Here is a 16235-nt window from a genome sequence, read left to right as displayed (position 1 = left end):
TCCAAACTCTTTTCCAGCATTATAGTAACTCCCTATAGAAGTGACTCTACGGTAGAGACATTTGGAGTAAGGCCCCAATTAAGTCTGTTGGGGGGAATATTGTGTAGGCATGGCCAGGGATGAAGACGTTTTTGGGCTTCGTAAACACTGGAAGTAGCCACTTATATTACGAAGATGTATATAAGCATCAGGCAGATGCTCTAAATGAATGAATGAAAAACGTATAAAGCGCGGCGCATGCGAACTGAATCTAACTACACCAGATATGTTAATTATATATATATATTTATTTATTTACTGTGTGTGTGTGTATATGTATGTATGTATATATATATATATATATAGATAGATAGATAGATAGATAGAAATAGATAGAAATCAAATGCATTCAATCCACCTAGATTTTTATACTTAACCCTGACATCCCCGCCAGGTGCTTTTATACATCTTCGTAATATGAGTGGCCTTACATTGTTACATAGTATGTACATAGTAACACTTACTGTATATTACGAAGATGTATAAAAGCACCTGGCGGGGATGTCAGGGTTAAGTATAAAAATCTAGGTGGATTTAATGCATTTGATTAATTTACATAAAATAAATATATATATATATATATATATATATATAAACATATCTGGTGTATTTAGCGCATCTGCCTGTAAGCTGTATTTTTTTAAATAAATGGAATTTTTTGTCTTTTTTATTTTTATTTTACTTCAAGTACGTGGTTACATATAACATTTTCTAATGCTATATACTGTTGTATAACCTTTGTTTTACAGGTCACTTTTATTGTGCTTTTTCTTTTGTCTTTACAGAAAAGGAGTCTTTGGAGGAAGCTGGTTTAGGACCGGAGGAGAGTCTTGGGGACCCGACCCTTATGGAACATCTGGCCCACAACTTGGGGGGCAATGTGGCCAGTTCAGCTCTGGAAGAGGGTAAGTTGGGTCCCGGCATAGGACTTTATCTGTAAACCTTGCTGGAGATTATAAAGAGCTGAGAAATCACAAAACATGGCTAGTTATTACATTCCCCGTCTCACAATGTGAGAGCAGCACATGTAAAAAAAAAAACGTTTGTACCAATGCCATACCATATAACCCCCCCTTACCCTTACTCTATTCAAAATGAAAAAAAAAGTGTTGCCTATAGTTCTACTTTAAGCACAAATTTCTGATAATTTTATGGAGGACTAAGAAGATATAACCATACCAATGGTGCAGCAGAAAACATATAGCACAGTGCGGAAGGTTTGTGGTCCAGGATGATAGGACAGTCAAAATTAGAAGCAGCGCCCTCCACAGTTGCGGAATGCCGGCCGTCCGCATACCGGAAGCAGTGCGTCTGCTTTATGGGGGCGCTGGACAAATTTGCCTCTCGGCTCAGTCTGCCCCATAGGACTGGCACTAGACTAACGCGAGCTGGCAGGGGACTCTTTATGTGCTGCCCTAGGCCTGGGCCTTGTTGGCCTAGGTCAGGATACAGCGTTGCTTGTGGATGGCATAGGGTTATTTAGAATAACTAGAATTTTAGTTTGGAAAGTGGTGTAGCCTTACCCATTCTCTTCTTTCCCTCCTCCCAGTGACGGTGCTGAAGAGGTTGTTAGTACGCAACATTCGCCTTAGCCTTGATGTGGAGTCGTTCCCCAACTTGGAGAGTTGGTCTGATTTTTCCCGCGAAGAAACCGGAGCATCTCAAAATGTTCAAGAGGAAAAGGCCGCCAATGGAGACCAGGAAGGAGATAATTCTGTTCCAGAGTCCGAGCGAGAAGGCAGAGACCCGGGAGAGAACGGTGAGCGCTCCAGATGGATGGGTCTACTGTCTGGCTACTTGATAGGTTTAGAAGTTGTACAGTTTGCTTTGGGTGGAAATTATGGTCTCTTTTATAATACATTTTTTAAGATGCCAATATTGAGAACATTTTTATATTCATATTCAATTGATCGTTTTCCAGACAATTAAAATATTTACCCCAAGAATACACATTGATCCTACCAGAATTCCCAACTTCCTGTTGTACTAAGCTGACAACACAATGGACATAGTCGATGGAAATAATCATGACAACCAATGGCACTTCTAACACTTTGGTCTGGATTCACAAAGCACTTGCGCCGACGTATCTCGAGATACGGCGCGTAAGTGCAAATATGCGCCGTCGTATTCTGTGCGCCGGACCCACAAACTAAGATACGCCTGAAAACAGTCTTCAACCCACCGACGTAACTCGCCTACGCCGGCGTAGAGTGGGCGCATATTTACGCTGGACGCATGTGGCCCTCCCATTGACTTTCTATTCAAATATGCAAATGAGGGAGATACAGTGATTCACGAACGTACATGCGCCCAACGCAGTGCGCGTAAAGTCATACGTCTGGCGTAAAGTTATGCCCCATAAAGGAGGTGTAACTCGGCAGCATCCATGCAAAGGGCTGCACCAGGGAACACAAGCCGGCGTATTTTACGTAGTTTACCTTGGACGTGTGTCTGGCTGGGCGTAGGTTACGTTCACGCCGTAGGCAGTGATCCGACGCATCTTAAGGAGTAGTTCCGACGTGATTCTGAGCATGCGCACGGCGATGCATCCGCGGCACGGCGCATGCTCCGTTTGTTAAAAGTATCTGTCTGACACTCAGCCCATCATTTGCATGGGGTCACACCTCATTTGCATGGCTCACGCCCACTTCCACCTACGCCGGCTTACGCCTGAGAAACCCAGCGCAGTTTTGGGAGCACTGGCTTTGTGAATTCCATGCTTGCCTCTCTGCGCTGCGTCGGCGTAGCGTATATTATTTGCGCTACGGCGGCGTAATGTGCGCCCGCTCTCTGTGAATCCGTGCCATTGTTGTCACTTTCTTTATTAGTTTAATTAAAAATCACTCTATGATAAACACTATGGGTCAGATTTAGAGAGAGATACGATGGTGTATCTCCTGATACACCGTCGTATCTCAGAGTTAGGCCGGTCGTATCTATGCGCCTGATTCATAGAATCAGTTACGCATAGATATGCCTAAGATCCGACAGGTGTAACTGTGTTACACCGTCGGATCTTACCTGCAATTTAAAAATGGCGCGGGGGAGCGTTCTTGCTGATTTACGCTGAGAAATATGTAAATCAGCGAGATACGCAAATTCACGAACGTACGCGGACCCGACGCAGTGTTGTTACGACGTTTCCATAGTGGTTTTCCTGGCGTATACTTACCCCTGCTTCTATGAGGCGCAGCCAATGTTAAGTATAGCCGTCGTGCCCACGTCGATTTTGAATTTTTTTTACGTCGTTTGCGTAAGTCGTTCTCGAATACGGATGGACGTCATTTACGTAAGCGTCGAAACCACTGACGTCCTAGCGACGTCAGTGGGAGCAATGCACGCTGGGAAATTTCGCGGACGGCGCATGCGCATTTAAATCGGCGCGGGAACGCGCCTGATTTAAATAGTACACTCCCCCTAGCAGCAGATCTTAAATCACATAGATCACGCGGATCTAAAGATCCGCTGATCTATGTGAATCTAGCCCCATAAGTTGTTTATTTGCGGTCACCTGACAGCAAACCCTCTGCTCTGTGTCGCTTCCTGTGCATGTGGTGGGCAAGAACGATGGAAGAGACTGACACAAAGGCGAGGAGGATAGAAGGAGCTGTAAGGTTTGGTGCAAATGCATGTATCATGTCGTTGGGGTCCAACGTGCCTATGCAATTCATTGAGAGTTTCAAGAGGAAAGGCCAATACTGCCTTTACTCAACACCATTAACCTCGTAGGGGGCCAGCTTTAATGCCCATATGCCACCCATATGCATCAATGAGAGCAAGCTCCCAGCACAGTGATTGACTGTCAAAGACAGCTCTCAGTCTGTACTAATGGATCTGGAGTCGCCAGGACCAGCTGCTGAACATGTGACCACTTTGACTGCCAATCACAGTGGTCATGTGATCGTAGATATGGCTTGGATATACATAGATAAAAATGAGCTGAACTTCTCATATCTCCTCTCTACAGGTCAAGTCCTGGCCTCCAGAGATGTTGGAGAGTCTCTATGCGCTCCCATCGTACTATCTCAGGAGCAATCGGAAGAGGTTAGAAGGCATATCCTACTACTGGAGGAGAAGGTCCACCAACTTAAGGTAAGTGTCCATGGCCTGTACTGTGCACACCAGTAGATTATGATAAAAAGTATTAAGAACGCGTTCCCCCAGGACTTGAGCCCTGTTTCCACCTCTTGCAGGGTCATAATGACCATTTGGTTTTGTAATGGTTTTTATTCGGCTAAAGTGGAAATGCTTGGGAATCCCCTAGTATTTTCTTTATCACTCTGTACCTTTTGTTCTTTGATTCACAGGTGATAGAAGAGGATTACCTACACCTGCAGAGGACAGTCACCAAATTTTCAGTATCACAAAGTAGTTTTACATGAAACAGGTGAGTGAGCAGAGTCTTGGGGAAATATGTACACATATAACAGGGCAAAGGGCACATGGGGAATTTTATAGTATGACCTACAGTATTTCCATTCAAGCTATCGTATTTAGTAATTCACTATTTGATAAAACAATTGGACACCCGGGGGCCAGATCCACGTAGATCGGCGTAATTTTAAGCAGGCGTAGCGTAACGTAGTTACGCTACGCCGCCGCTACTTTGAGAGGCAAGTGCTGTATTCACAAAGCACTTGCGTCTACAGTTACGGCGGCGTAGCGTAAATGTGTCGGCGTAAGGGCGCGGAATTCAAATGACAACGATGTGGGCGTGTTTTATGTTAATTCAACTTGACCCCGCGTAAATTACGTTTTTTTTTAACGGCGCATGCGCCGTCCGTGGGGGTATCCCAGTGCACATGCTCGAAATCACATCGCAAATAGTCAATGCTTTCGACGTGAACGTAATTTACGCAAAGCCCTATTCGCGAATGTTTTACGTAAACGACGTAAAATTTGACGCTGTCCCGACGTCCATACTTAACATTGCGTACGCCTCATAGACCCAGGGGTAACGTTACGCTGAAAAAAGCCTTACGTAAACGACGTAAAAAAATGCGCTGGCCGGACGTATGCTCTGAGAATCAGCGTATCTAGCTAATTTGCATACTCTACGCGGAAATCAACGGAAGCGCCACCTAGCAGCCAGCGTACATATGCACCTAGGATCCGACGGCGTACTAAGACGTACGTCAGTCGGATCTAGCCCACAATCCGGCGTATCTTGTTTTGTGGATACAAAACAAAGATACGACGGAGCATCGTAGAAGTTACGTGGCGTATCAATAGATACACCGACATAACTTCTTTGTGGATCTGGCCCCCGAACATCACATTTAGATGAGCTTGTTGGACATTTTTCGTCTAGAACTACCTCCATTCTCCTGGAAAGGTTTTCCACAAGATTTTATGGGGTGTCTAGATATTTGTGCCCATTCATCCTAAAGCACATTTGTGAGGTCAGATACTGATGTGGGATGAGAAGACCTTGTTTGCAGTTGGCTGTGCCCGCCACTTGAGTTCCTCCTCACCATACTCCTCAAACCAGATCGTTATGCCTTGTGCACAGGAGCACAGTCATGCTGGATCAGAGAGGTCCTTTTCCCCATTCTCTGGTACATCTCTGTGCTGCTAATACTCTCCAGCCTCTTTCTGTGTCTATGCATTCCAGCAATGGCTGCATGGCATTTCTTAGGGTGAGTTTCCTGATGGTGACAACAGTGGACCGTGCCTGCATAATGTGTGTTTAATTGACCACTTGTAGTCTCCATCGGAAGCCCATGTAATGGGGTGACAACGTATGGTCCAGGGGCGGACTGACAACTCGTGGGGCCCCGGGCAACAGGAGAGTATGGGGCCACCTGTCTCCCCACCCACACTCAAGCCACACCCACACAAAACCCCCCTCCCCCCTCCCAGTGGACGCCTCATTTCTGGGTCGAACCTGAGATAAACAGTGCACAGGGGGCAGCAGGGCAGAGCATGGGATGTCAAGCAAGCACAGTACACAGGGGGCAGCAGGGCAGAGCATGGGATGTCAAGCAACACAATGCACAGGGGGCAGCAGAGCAGAGCATGGACTGTCAAGCAAGCACAGTACATAGGGGGCAGCAGGGCAGAGCATGGAATGTCAAGCAAGCACAGTACACAGGGGGCAGCAGGGCAGAGCATGGACTGTCAAGCAAGCACAGTACACAGGGTGCAGCAGGGCAGAGCATGGGGGAACCATGGCAAAGTATGGAAATCAGCAGGTCATAGCACAGGGGGTCAGGAAGGGGGCACAATATGTGTGTGTGAAGGGCAGGAGGGCACACTACATGGGCAGCACCAGGGCACATTATGGGGCACACCAGGGCACATTACAGGTTGAGTGGACATTACATTGGGGGGGGGACAGCAGGGAACATTATAGGGCACATTACATGGGGGGAGGCCGAGGGCCTCAGGACCCGATTTACCCGTCAGCTAGCTGTGATTGACGAGTAGATCAAAGTGGAAGCTGTCATGGGGCCCCCTACTGGCCACGGGCCCTCAGGCAGTGCCCGATGATCAGTCAGCCCCTGGTACGGGCACAATTGGGAGACAGGGACACCCTATAACTTTAGTTTCTCAAACAAGGATCTCCGTGGCAACATCACCAGGTATTATTTTACGGAAGGCCGCAGATATAAAAAATTGGCTTTTTTTAAAGTTTTAGTCATTGTGTTTAAATCTATTGTTAATCATTTTGATTTTTTATATCCACAGGGAAGTTCAAATGTATTTTCATCACTTCCACATCCACCAAGAAGGACAGCAACTCAACGCCAAAATCTCCATCTTTGTGTTCCCTTTGGGATGGATAATCATGCGGGTGGGACTAACCAAGACTGCCAGTCATAGGATGTGGGTGGGTGGGCGACCTTTTTTTTTTTAAAGGAGGCTCCTGTTTTATTTCTAGTGGTCAAGACACAAGTGCCTTTTTTTGTTTTTATATGTAATTTTTCAGGGACTGTAGCAGGGTGGGGAGATCAAACATCTCTCTCTTTATATATATATATATATATGATGTATTCTCTTTTTTTTTTCTTTAAGTATATATATATTAGATATAGAGATTGTTATTGTAGCTGTACAGTAAAATGATATTGTTTGCTTATTAGAAAAAAAGACTAGTCTTTCAGTGCCTCCTCCCTAAATATTATAAAGCTACACAAAGGATACCAAATTCTACCGGTTTCCAATCCGCAGCAAAAACGGGAAAACGAAACTAGAATTTAACATTTCAGGCAAACCAATGAGTTTTGAGACGAACGGCTTAAGAGGACGAGGTTTTTTTGGAAGCGAAAGTAATGCGGTACGTTTAGTAGCAGATCGCGGAATGGGATGGTGTGGAAACTTAAAGGGGCACTCTACCTATAATTGGTATTTCCATTTTGAGGAGGTGCGTCAAGCAGATTGAATCTTCTACTAGCTTCATATATCTCTCAGGGGCTCCAGAGAAAGATCTCCAGGGTATACTTTCTCTGATATACCTTTCATCTCATTCATATTTGAAAAATATGAAGGCGTCCTCCAATGGATGTTAGAGCGTAGGGCGGGAATATGCAAATAGCGCACCTCCAGCTGTTGCAGAACTACAAGTCCCATGAGGCACAGCAGGACTACGACAGCCGCAAGTATGACACCCAGAGGCAGAGACATGATGGGACTTGTAGTTTTGCAACAGCTGGAGGTCCGTTAATTGCATATCTCTGGCGTAGGGGGTGGAGCTGGGAGCGCTAGGTCGTTCTATCTCCCTTGTCCCTGAGACATCTAAGAAGTCAACTGAGATTCAGCTTGCCTGCTCTTTAAAGGGGTTGTAAAGGTACAATTTTCCCCCCTAAATATCTTCCTTTACCTTAGTGCAGTCCTCCTTCACTTACCTCATCCTTCCATTTTGCTTTTAAATGTCCTTTTCTCTTATCATCCATGGACGGACACAGCTCCTTAAATCTTGACAAGTGGGTTATGTTCCCTGTTTACAGGAGAGGATCTCCTACAGGAGACACTGCTCCTTAAATCTTGACAAGTGGGTTATGTTCCCTGTTTACAGAAGAGGATCTCCTACAGGAGACACTGCTCCTTAAATCTTGACAAGTGGGTTATGTTCCCTGTTTACAGGAGAGGATCTCCTGTAAACAGGGAACATAACCCACTTGTCAAGATTTAAGGAGCTGTGTCCGTCCATGGACGTCAGAGAAACAGATTTTACGGTGAGTACAAAAAATCCTATTTTCTCTTATCGTTCATGGACGGACACAGCCCCTTAAATCTTGACAAGTGGGTTATGTTCCCTGTTTACAGGAGATCCTCTGCTACAGGAGACACTGCTCCTTAAATCTTGACAAGTGGGTTATGTTCCCTGTTTACAGGAGAGGATCTCCTGTAAACAGGGAACATAACCCACTTGTCAAGATTTAAGGAGCTGTGTCCGTCCATGGACGTCAGAGAAACAGATTTTACGGTGAGTACAAAAAATCCTATTTTCTCTTATCGTCCATGGACAGACACAGCTCCTTAAATTTTGACAAGTGGGTTATGTTCCCTGTTTACAGGAGATCCTCTCCTACAGGAGACACTGCTCCTTAAATCTTGACAAGTGGGTTATGTTCCCTGTTTACAGGAGAGGATCTCCTGTAAACAGGGAACATAACCCACTTGTCAAGATTTAAGGAGCTGTGTCCGTCCATGGACGTCAGAGAAACAGATTTTACGGTGAGTACAAAAAATCCTATTTTCTCTTATCGTCCGTGGACAGACACAGCTCCTTAAATTTTGACAAGTGGGTTATGTTCCCTGTTTATAGGAGAGGATCTCCTGTAAACGGGGAACATAACCCACTTGTCAAGATTTAAGGAGCTGTGTCCGTCCATGGACGATAAGAGAAAAGGATTTTACGGTGAGTACAAAAAATCCTATTATTTCTTCTGAGAAATCCTTACTTCCCGTTCTTCTGTCTGTAACTCCACACGGTAATGCGAGGCTTTCTCCCTGGTGTGGAGTGTCCTGCGCGCCCCCTCCCTGGGACTACGGGAGAGTCAGGGAGCCCACTAACACACAGCTCCTTTCTCTATCCGCAACATAGAGAGCATCCTGACTCTCCTGTAGTCCAAGGGAGGGGGCGAGCACGACACTCCACACCAGGGAGAAAGCCTTGCATTACTGTGTGGAGTTACAGACAGAAGAACAGGAAGTGAGGATTTCTCAGAAGAAATAAGGACATTTAAAAGCAAAATGGAAGGATGATGTAAGTGAAGGAGGACTGCACTAAGGTAAAGGAAGCTATTTAGGGAAAAAAAAAATTACCTTTACATCCCCTTTAGGTAAGACAGTCGGAGGGCATAGAAGATGCATACAGGAGGTGGATTGTGGCTGAACCAGTTATCAGCGCATTAGGAACTAGTAATGTTATTGAGGCGTGAGCTGCTTTGTGCCTATGGGAACGGCAGTTTTGCTTGTTTCTTGGGGGTCAATGGGTTGCGTTTATTAAAATAACGGTGTTGACTAGTATGCCTATTGTCTTTATCAGTCCTCATTAGTATTCACAGGTCAAAGAAACTGAGCGCTGTGTCCTTACTGGCTAATGCTGGTCTTATGTGGATTTGCTGTCCTCGAGATTTATTCTGCTGTTGCTGTGGTAATGCTCATATCAAAGCGTGCAAAGGGCCTAATGCATAAGCTTGTTGGAAGGACCAGCAGTTCAGTTCCTGTTGCTCCTGGCAGCTAATCAGATTCTCCCTCTCATTTGGCCTTACTGCACTGGAAGCACGAAAGGGAGCATTTAATTGGTCAGCAAATCCCATCCTTCCATTAGCCATATTTCAGAATGACACCTGCTAAGGAGTGGGAGGGAGTCACCGCTCAAGGCAGAACTTAATGATGAACCTTTTCACCGACTCAGGAGCCACAGGTGCTGGCGATGCATATGGCAATGAGGATGAATGGAGGAATTTTTGGACAGCCGCACTCCAAAAATGTTGCCTTTATTGATAAAACAAGGTCACAAAATACATGTCACAGCTGACGCGTTTCATATTAAAACTCGGTGCTTGATCATAGCTTTGATTAAGCACTAAGTTTTAGTGTGAAACGCGTCAACTGTGATCCTGTCTGCTGTGGCATGTATTTTGTGACCTTGTTTTTATCAATAAAGGCAACATTTTTTGGAGTGTGGCTGTCCAAAATTCCTCCATTCATCCTCGTTGCCACCTGCTAATGAGTATTTGTACATTAACTTGCGTATTTAAAGGGGTTGTAAAGGATTTTTTAAATATCTTCCTTTACCTTAGTGCAGTCCTCCTTCACTTACCTCATCCTTCCATTTTGCTTTTAAATGTCCTTATTTCTTCTGAGAAATCCTCACTTCCTGTTCTTCTGTCTGTAACTCCACACAGTAATGCAAGGCTTCCTCCCTGGTGTGTAGTGTCGTGCTCGCCCCCTCCCTTGGACTACAGGAGAGTCAGGACGCCCACTACTTTGCGGATAGAGAAAGGAGCTGTGTGTTAGTGGGCACCCTGACTCTCCTGTAGTCCAAGGGAGGGGGCGCGCAGGACACTCCACACCAGGGAGAAAGCCTTGCATTACTGTGTGGAGTTACAGACAGAAGAACGGGAAGTGAGGATTTCTCAGAAGAAATAATAGGATTTTTTGTACTCACCGTAAAATCTGTTTCTCTGACGTCCATGGACGGACACAGCTCCTTAAATCTTGACAAGTGGGTTATGTTCCCTGTTTACAGGAGATCCTCTCCTGTAAACAGGGAACATAACCCACTTGTCAAGATTTAAGGAGCTGTGTCCGTCCATGGACGATAAGAGAAAATAGGATTTTTTGTACTCACCGTAAAATCTTCTGAGAAATCCTCACTTCCTGTTCTTCTGTCTGTAACTCCACACAGTAATGTGAGGCTTTCTCCCTGGTGTGGAGAAAGCCTCTTGAGGGGGGAGGGGGCGAGCAGGAGTGTCAGGACGCTCTCTACTTTGCAGATCGAGAAAGGAGCTGTGTGTTAGTGGGTGTCCTGACTCTCCTGCTCGCCCCCTCCCCCCTCAAGAGGCTTTCTCCACACCAGGGAGAAAGCCTTGCATTACTGTGTGGAGTTACAGACAGAAGAACAGGAAGTGAGGATTTCCCAGAAGAAATAAGGACATTTAAAAGCAAAATGGAAGGATGAGGTAAGTGAAGGAGGACTGCACTAAGGTAAAGGAAGCTATTTAGGGAAAAAAAAATTGCTTTACAACCCCTTTAATAAGTACAGTCTCTTATAGTAACCAACCAGGATTCACCGTTCACTTGTCTGAGTTATAAGACAAACAGTTTGGTTGCTAGGAGTTACTGTCATTTCCGCTCAGCCTTGCTCTGACTTTACAGGCAGCCCCATCAGGAAGCATCCTAAGACTATACCTATGGCTATACCAGCTTAGGATGCCCATTCTGTATCCTTGAGATATCCAAGGTAACATTCTCATCTTGCTACTTAGTAAGAGCAATGCTGGGTCTGCTGTGTTGGGTTCCCTGGTAACTGAGGACTGGTAATATGACAGTTATCACCCATGCCCTCTGTACAGGACAGTGGTTGTGCCAAGGTTCTATCATGTTAACATGGATTGTTATGTATGTGTATTAAACAAACGGCGTAGAGAAGTGTTCTGTCAATGGTTTTAGAAGAAGCCATAGACGTCTTTTGCTCTTGGTTGAGTCGTCACTTGAAACAGTTGTGCCGTTAAAGTTTAAGTCCGACCCAGAACTTCTATTTCACTTGTTGCTGGATTCTGATGGGTTGGCTTGCATGCTTGCTTCAAGAATTGCTTAGGAGGCTGTAGCATGGGGATCTCTCTTGGAGTTGCCTAATCTACACCCTTTCTGTGGCTGTTCTAGGCCAAGGATATAAGTCTTTTGCCTGCTGTATCCTATGTAATGTAAAATAATTGCCAAATCCAACAGTGAGAGCAGGACCCATATGGTTGCTGTAGACCAGTGGTTCTCAACCGGTCTAGTGCCGTGACCCCTTGATAAAATGTCCCAAGTTTTGGGGACCCCTAACGGTAAAATTATTTTCCTATCTTGGGTTGTCGGGAACCCAAGACAAGTAATTTGCGCCCCTAACCCACGGAGAATTAGCGCTCCCTGAGTCCCTTCCACTCCTAGGCCTCGTACACACGACCGGATCTATCCGCTGGGATTGATCCGCGGATCAGTTCCAGCAGATAGATCCGGTCTGTGTACGTCCGAGCGGACATTTCCCGGCGGATAAAAATCCAGCCGACGGATTCCCAGCGGATAAAAATTTCTTAGCATGCTAAGAAATCTATCCGCTGGAATCCAGTCCAGCGGACTGATCCGGTCGTCTGTACAGACTCACCGGATCAGTCCATCCGCTCCCCTCCCTCGCATGCGTCGTAATAATTTGACGCATGCGTGGAAGTATTTACCTTCCAGCGTCGCGCACGTTGCCGCGACACGTCACCGCGGATGTATTCCGCGCGGATTTCGATCTGATGGTGTGTACAGCCATCAGATCCAAATCCGCCAGAGGATTTATCCTCTCGTGTGTACGGGGCCCTACAGTATTAAAACCCCTTATAGTACATTTTAGGATGTACCACTCTTTCTCTCTCTTTGTTCCTCTTTTCTTTCCCTTTTATCTCTCTCTATCCTAATTTCTTGTTTGTTATCCCCATCCCTCTCTAGACATCTTTCTTGTTCTTTCTCTTAGGGGGGGGGGGGGGGGGGTAATGGGATCAGTGGCAGTGCTGGCGGGGAGTTGGGATCAGTGGCAGTGCTGGCGGGGAGTTGGGATCAGTGTCAGTGCTGGCGGGGAGTTGGGATCAGTGGCAGTGCTGGTTGGGAGTTGGGATCAGTGGCAGTGCTGGCGGGGAGTTGGGATCAGTGGCAGTGCTGGCGGGGAGTTGGGATCAGTGGCAGTGCTGGCGGGGAGTTGGAATCAGTGGCAGTGCTGGCGGGGAGTTGGGATCAGTGGCAGTGCTGGCGGGGAGTTGGGATCAGTGGCAGTGCTGGCGGGGAGTTGGGATCAGTGGTAGTGCTGGCGGGGAGTTGGGATCAGTGGCAGTGCTGGCGGGGAGTTGGGATCAGTGGCAGTGCTGGCGGGGAGTTGGGATCAGTGGCAGTGCTGGCGGGGAGTTGGGATCAGTGGCAGTGCTGGCGGGGAGTTGGGATCAGTGGCAGTGCTGGCGGGGAGTTGGGATCAGTGGCAGTGCTGGCGGGGAGTTGGGATCAGTGGCAGTGCTGGCGGGGAGTTGGGATCAGTGGCAGTGCTGGCGGGGAGTTGGGATCAGTGGCAGTGCTGGCGGGGTGTTGGGATCAGTGGCAGTGCTGGCGGGGAGTTGGGATCAGTGGCAGTGCTGGCGGGGAGTTGGGATCAGCCAACTTCGGTGCTCTTGATCAAGGTCATCTGCTGATCTGAGAACTGTAGTGGGGACTTTTAAGGGCAACTCTAATCACAGGTAGTGTTACTCACTGTGTCTCCGACTTTGTGGTTTCTCGTAGCAGTGACACCTATGCTGAAATCAGGAGATAGGGTCTCCTCCAGCCCCTCCCACTTCACATTCCTCACCAGTCAGCTGACCTCTAGTCCTTGCCCCCCAGTTATGCCGTGAACTGAAGGGGCGGCTGTGAAGAGGCTGAGTGGGCGGCCACAGGCTTCAGGAACAGCCCAGGTTTTGCCCCCTGTCAAATCCTCATTTGACCCCCAAGGTTGAGAACCACTGCTGTAGACGGACCTAGTTGGGAATTCGGCTGTGGACCTAACTTTGCAGTCCTGAAGAAGCCAGTGGGAGATTAGCCCTACTTAAATCTATGCAAAACTGATAAAGAGTTTTGGGCAAGTTGATCCTTTAATAATTATGTGCGTGAATAAAGAAAAAGCTCCCACCTCTTCATCGTTATCTGATGAGTCGGCAAAACGGAAGAGGCAAGGAAAGTGGTAGCGGCTTCATCATGAAAATGGCTTTCAAGGGACAGATCTTAAAATGTTTCAAGAGTCCGATGACGCCGAAATCTGCAACGTGATGGAGATCTAGAATCTTTGGAAATTCTTTATAGCCAGTATTTTTTTTTTTGTTTGTCTTTTGCCAAATGGATGCTTTGGGTGGAATGATGTAGTAGACTTGGGGCAACTTGCAGTTGCGGTGGAAGTACGTTTTTCTCACGGGCCCTTTTTTAGCCTTCTAGACTTGCGCCAAAGACTCCAAGGCCCTCCATTGCCAATCTATGATGACGAATCGGAGGAATCGCCACGTTCAGGTTTGCACAATGAGGGGAATTATATATATATTTGTATTTTTTTAGCCCAGTGCGGCTTCCTATTCCGTTTGGTTATTTAAACATCATTCCTATATATTTATATATATGATGCTTTTTTTTTTGTTGTATTTCTTTTTTGTTTTATATTTGGGGAGTGTTTGGCTTGGAAGTATCGGTTTGGGGAAGGAAGACTGTTCCTTTTACAGATGTTTTCTCAGTATATGCCAAAGACCATTTTTCGCAAAAGTTGTAACTTTTAGAAATGTCACAAAAAATAAAGATTTTTTTTTTTTTTCTCCATGTTATGTGTCTTTGGTTTTATTATAAAGTACGACTAAATGTTCCTGTACAGGATGTTTGTAAGATTTTAAAAGGTATATGCATTTTGTATTGTATGTGGAAATATTCCTAAACTAAATAAAATAGACCTGGACCTTTAGGCAGCTAAAGGACCCGGCCAGTTTTTGCGATTCGGCACTGCGTCGCTTTAACTGACAATTGCGCGGTCGTGCGACGTGGCTCCCAAACAAAATTGGTGCCCTTTTTTTCCGACAAATGGAGCTTTCTTTTGGTGGTATTTGATCACCTCTGCGGTTTTTAAAAAAAATGCAATATTTTTTACTTTTTGCTATAATAAATATCCCCCAAAAATATATAAAAACATTTTTTTTCCTCAGTTTAGGCCAATACGTTTTCTTCTACCTATTTTTGTTTAAAAAAAAAAACGCAATAAGCGTTTATCGATTGGTTTGCGCAGAATTTATAGCGTTTACAAAATAGGGGATAGTTTTATTGCATTTTTATTAATTATTATTTTTTTACTACTAATGGCGGCGATCATCGATTTTTTTCGCGACATTATGGCGGACACTTCGGACAATTTTGACACATTTTTGGGACCATTGTCATTTTCACAGCAAAAAATGCAACCAGCTTCTTGAGTTTCTTCACATTTGACTCTGTATGCCATGTCTTTATGGAGCTGAACATGCGCAGTCCTGCTGGAATCACAAGGTTGGAAGTGCACAATTGTCTAAAATGTTTTTGTATGCTGAAGCACAGCCATTCTTAGCCAGAGTTCTTCCAGAGTTTGTTAGGGGTTCCCTAAGCTGGGGCTGATTGACCTCCCATCTGATGATTTCTACCTAATTCCAAGTCCAACTCTACTTGACAGACCTTTTTTAGCTGTCTGTGAGGGGGGCATTCTTTCAACCGGCCCCCCAATGTAAGGAGCATTCATCCTACTGGCCTCCAATGTAAGGAGCATTCATCCTACTGGCCTCCAATGTAAAGAACATTCTTCCCACTGGCCTCCAATGTAAAGAACATTCTTCCCACTGGCCTCCAATGTAAAGAACATTCTTCCCACTGGCCACCAATGTAAGGAACATTCTTCCCACTGGCCTCCAATGTAAGGAACATTCTTCCCACTGGCCTCCAATGTAAGGAACATTCTTCCCACTGGCCTCCAATGTATGGAACATTCTTTCCACTGGCCACCAATGTATGGAACATTCTTCCCACTGGCCTCCAATGTAAGGAACATTCTTCCCACTGGCCTCCAATGTAAGGAACATTCTTCCCACTGGCCTCCAATGTAAGGGGCATTCTCACTGGCCTCCAATGTAAGGAACATTCTTGCCACTGACCTCCAATGTAAGGGACATTCTGACCACTTACCACCAATGTAAAGGACATTCTTCCCACTGGCCTCCAATGTAAGGGGCATTCTCACTGGCCTCCAATGTAAGGAACATTCTTCTCACTGACCTCCAATGTAAGGGGCATTCTTCCCACTTACCACCAATGTAAGGAACATTCTTTTCAGTGACCACTGGCCTCCAATGTAAGGAACATTCTTCCCACTGGCCTCCAATGTAAGGAACATTCTTCCCACTGGCCTCCAATGTAAGGGGCATTCTCACTGGCCTCCAATGTAAGGAACATTCTTGCCACTGACCTCCAATGTA

The 16235-nt window shown here is 45.8% G+C and overlaps 1 protein-coding gene across 5 annotated transcripts in view; it reads left to right on the top strand.

Annotated features, from left to right (window-relative positions):
* Positions 1 to 7126, top strand: part of ARHGEF1 (Rho guanine nucleotide exchange factor 1) — a 191090-nt gene extending 183964 nt beyond the window's left edge. For all 5 annotated transcript variants that reach the window (XM_040327329.1, XM_040327332.1, XM_040327331.1 and 2 more), the window contains 5 exons: positions 825 to 944; positions 1589 to 1798; positions 4010 to 4134; positions 4350 to 4429; positions 6733 to 7126. In XM_040327329.1, coding sequence (XP_040183263.1) covers positions 825 to 944; positions 1589 to 1798; positions 4010 to 4134; positions 4350 to 4424 — 530 coding nt within the window. In that variant the 3' untranslated portion in view covers positions 4425 to 4429; positions 6733 to 7126. The remainder of the gene's footprint in view (positions 1 to 824; positions 945 to 1588; positions 1799 to 4009; positions 4135 to 4349; positions 4430 to 6732) is intronic.
* Positions 7127 to 16235: the final 9109 nt, after the last annotated feature.

The sequence above is a fragment of the Rana temporaria genome, chromosome 10 (genome assembly GCF_905171775.1).
Source record: "Rana temporaria chromosome 10, aRanTem1.1, whole genome shotgun sequence".
Taxonomy (NCBI): Eukaryota; Metazoa; Chordata; class Amphibia; order Anura; family Ranidae; genus Rana; species Rana temporaria.
The sequence above is the reverse complement of the archived record's forward strand: the minus strand, read 5'-3'. Positions and strand labels throughout refer to the sequence as shown.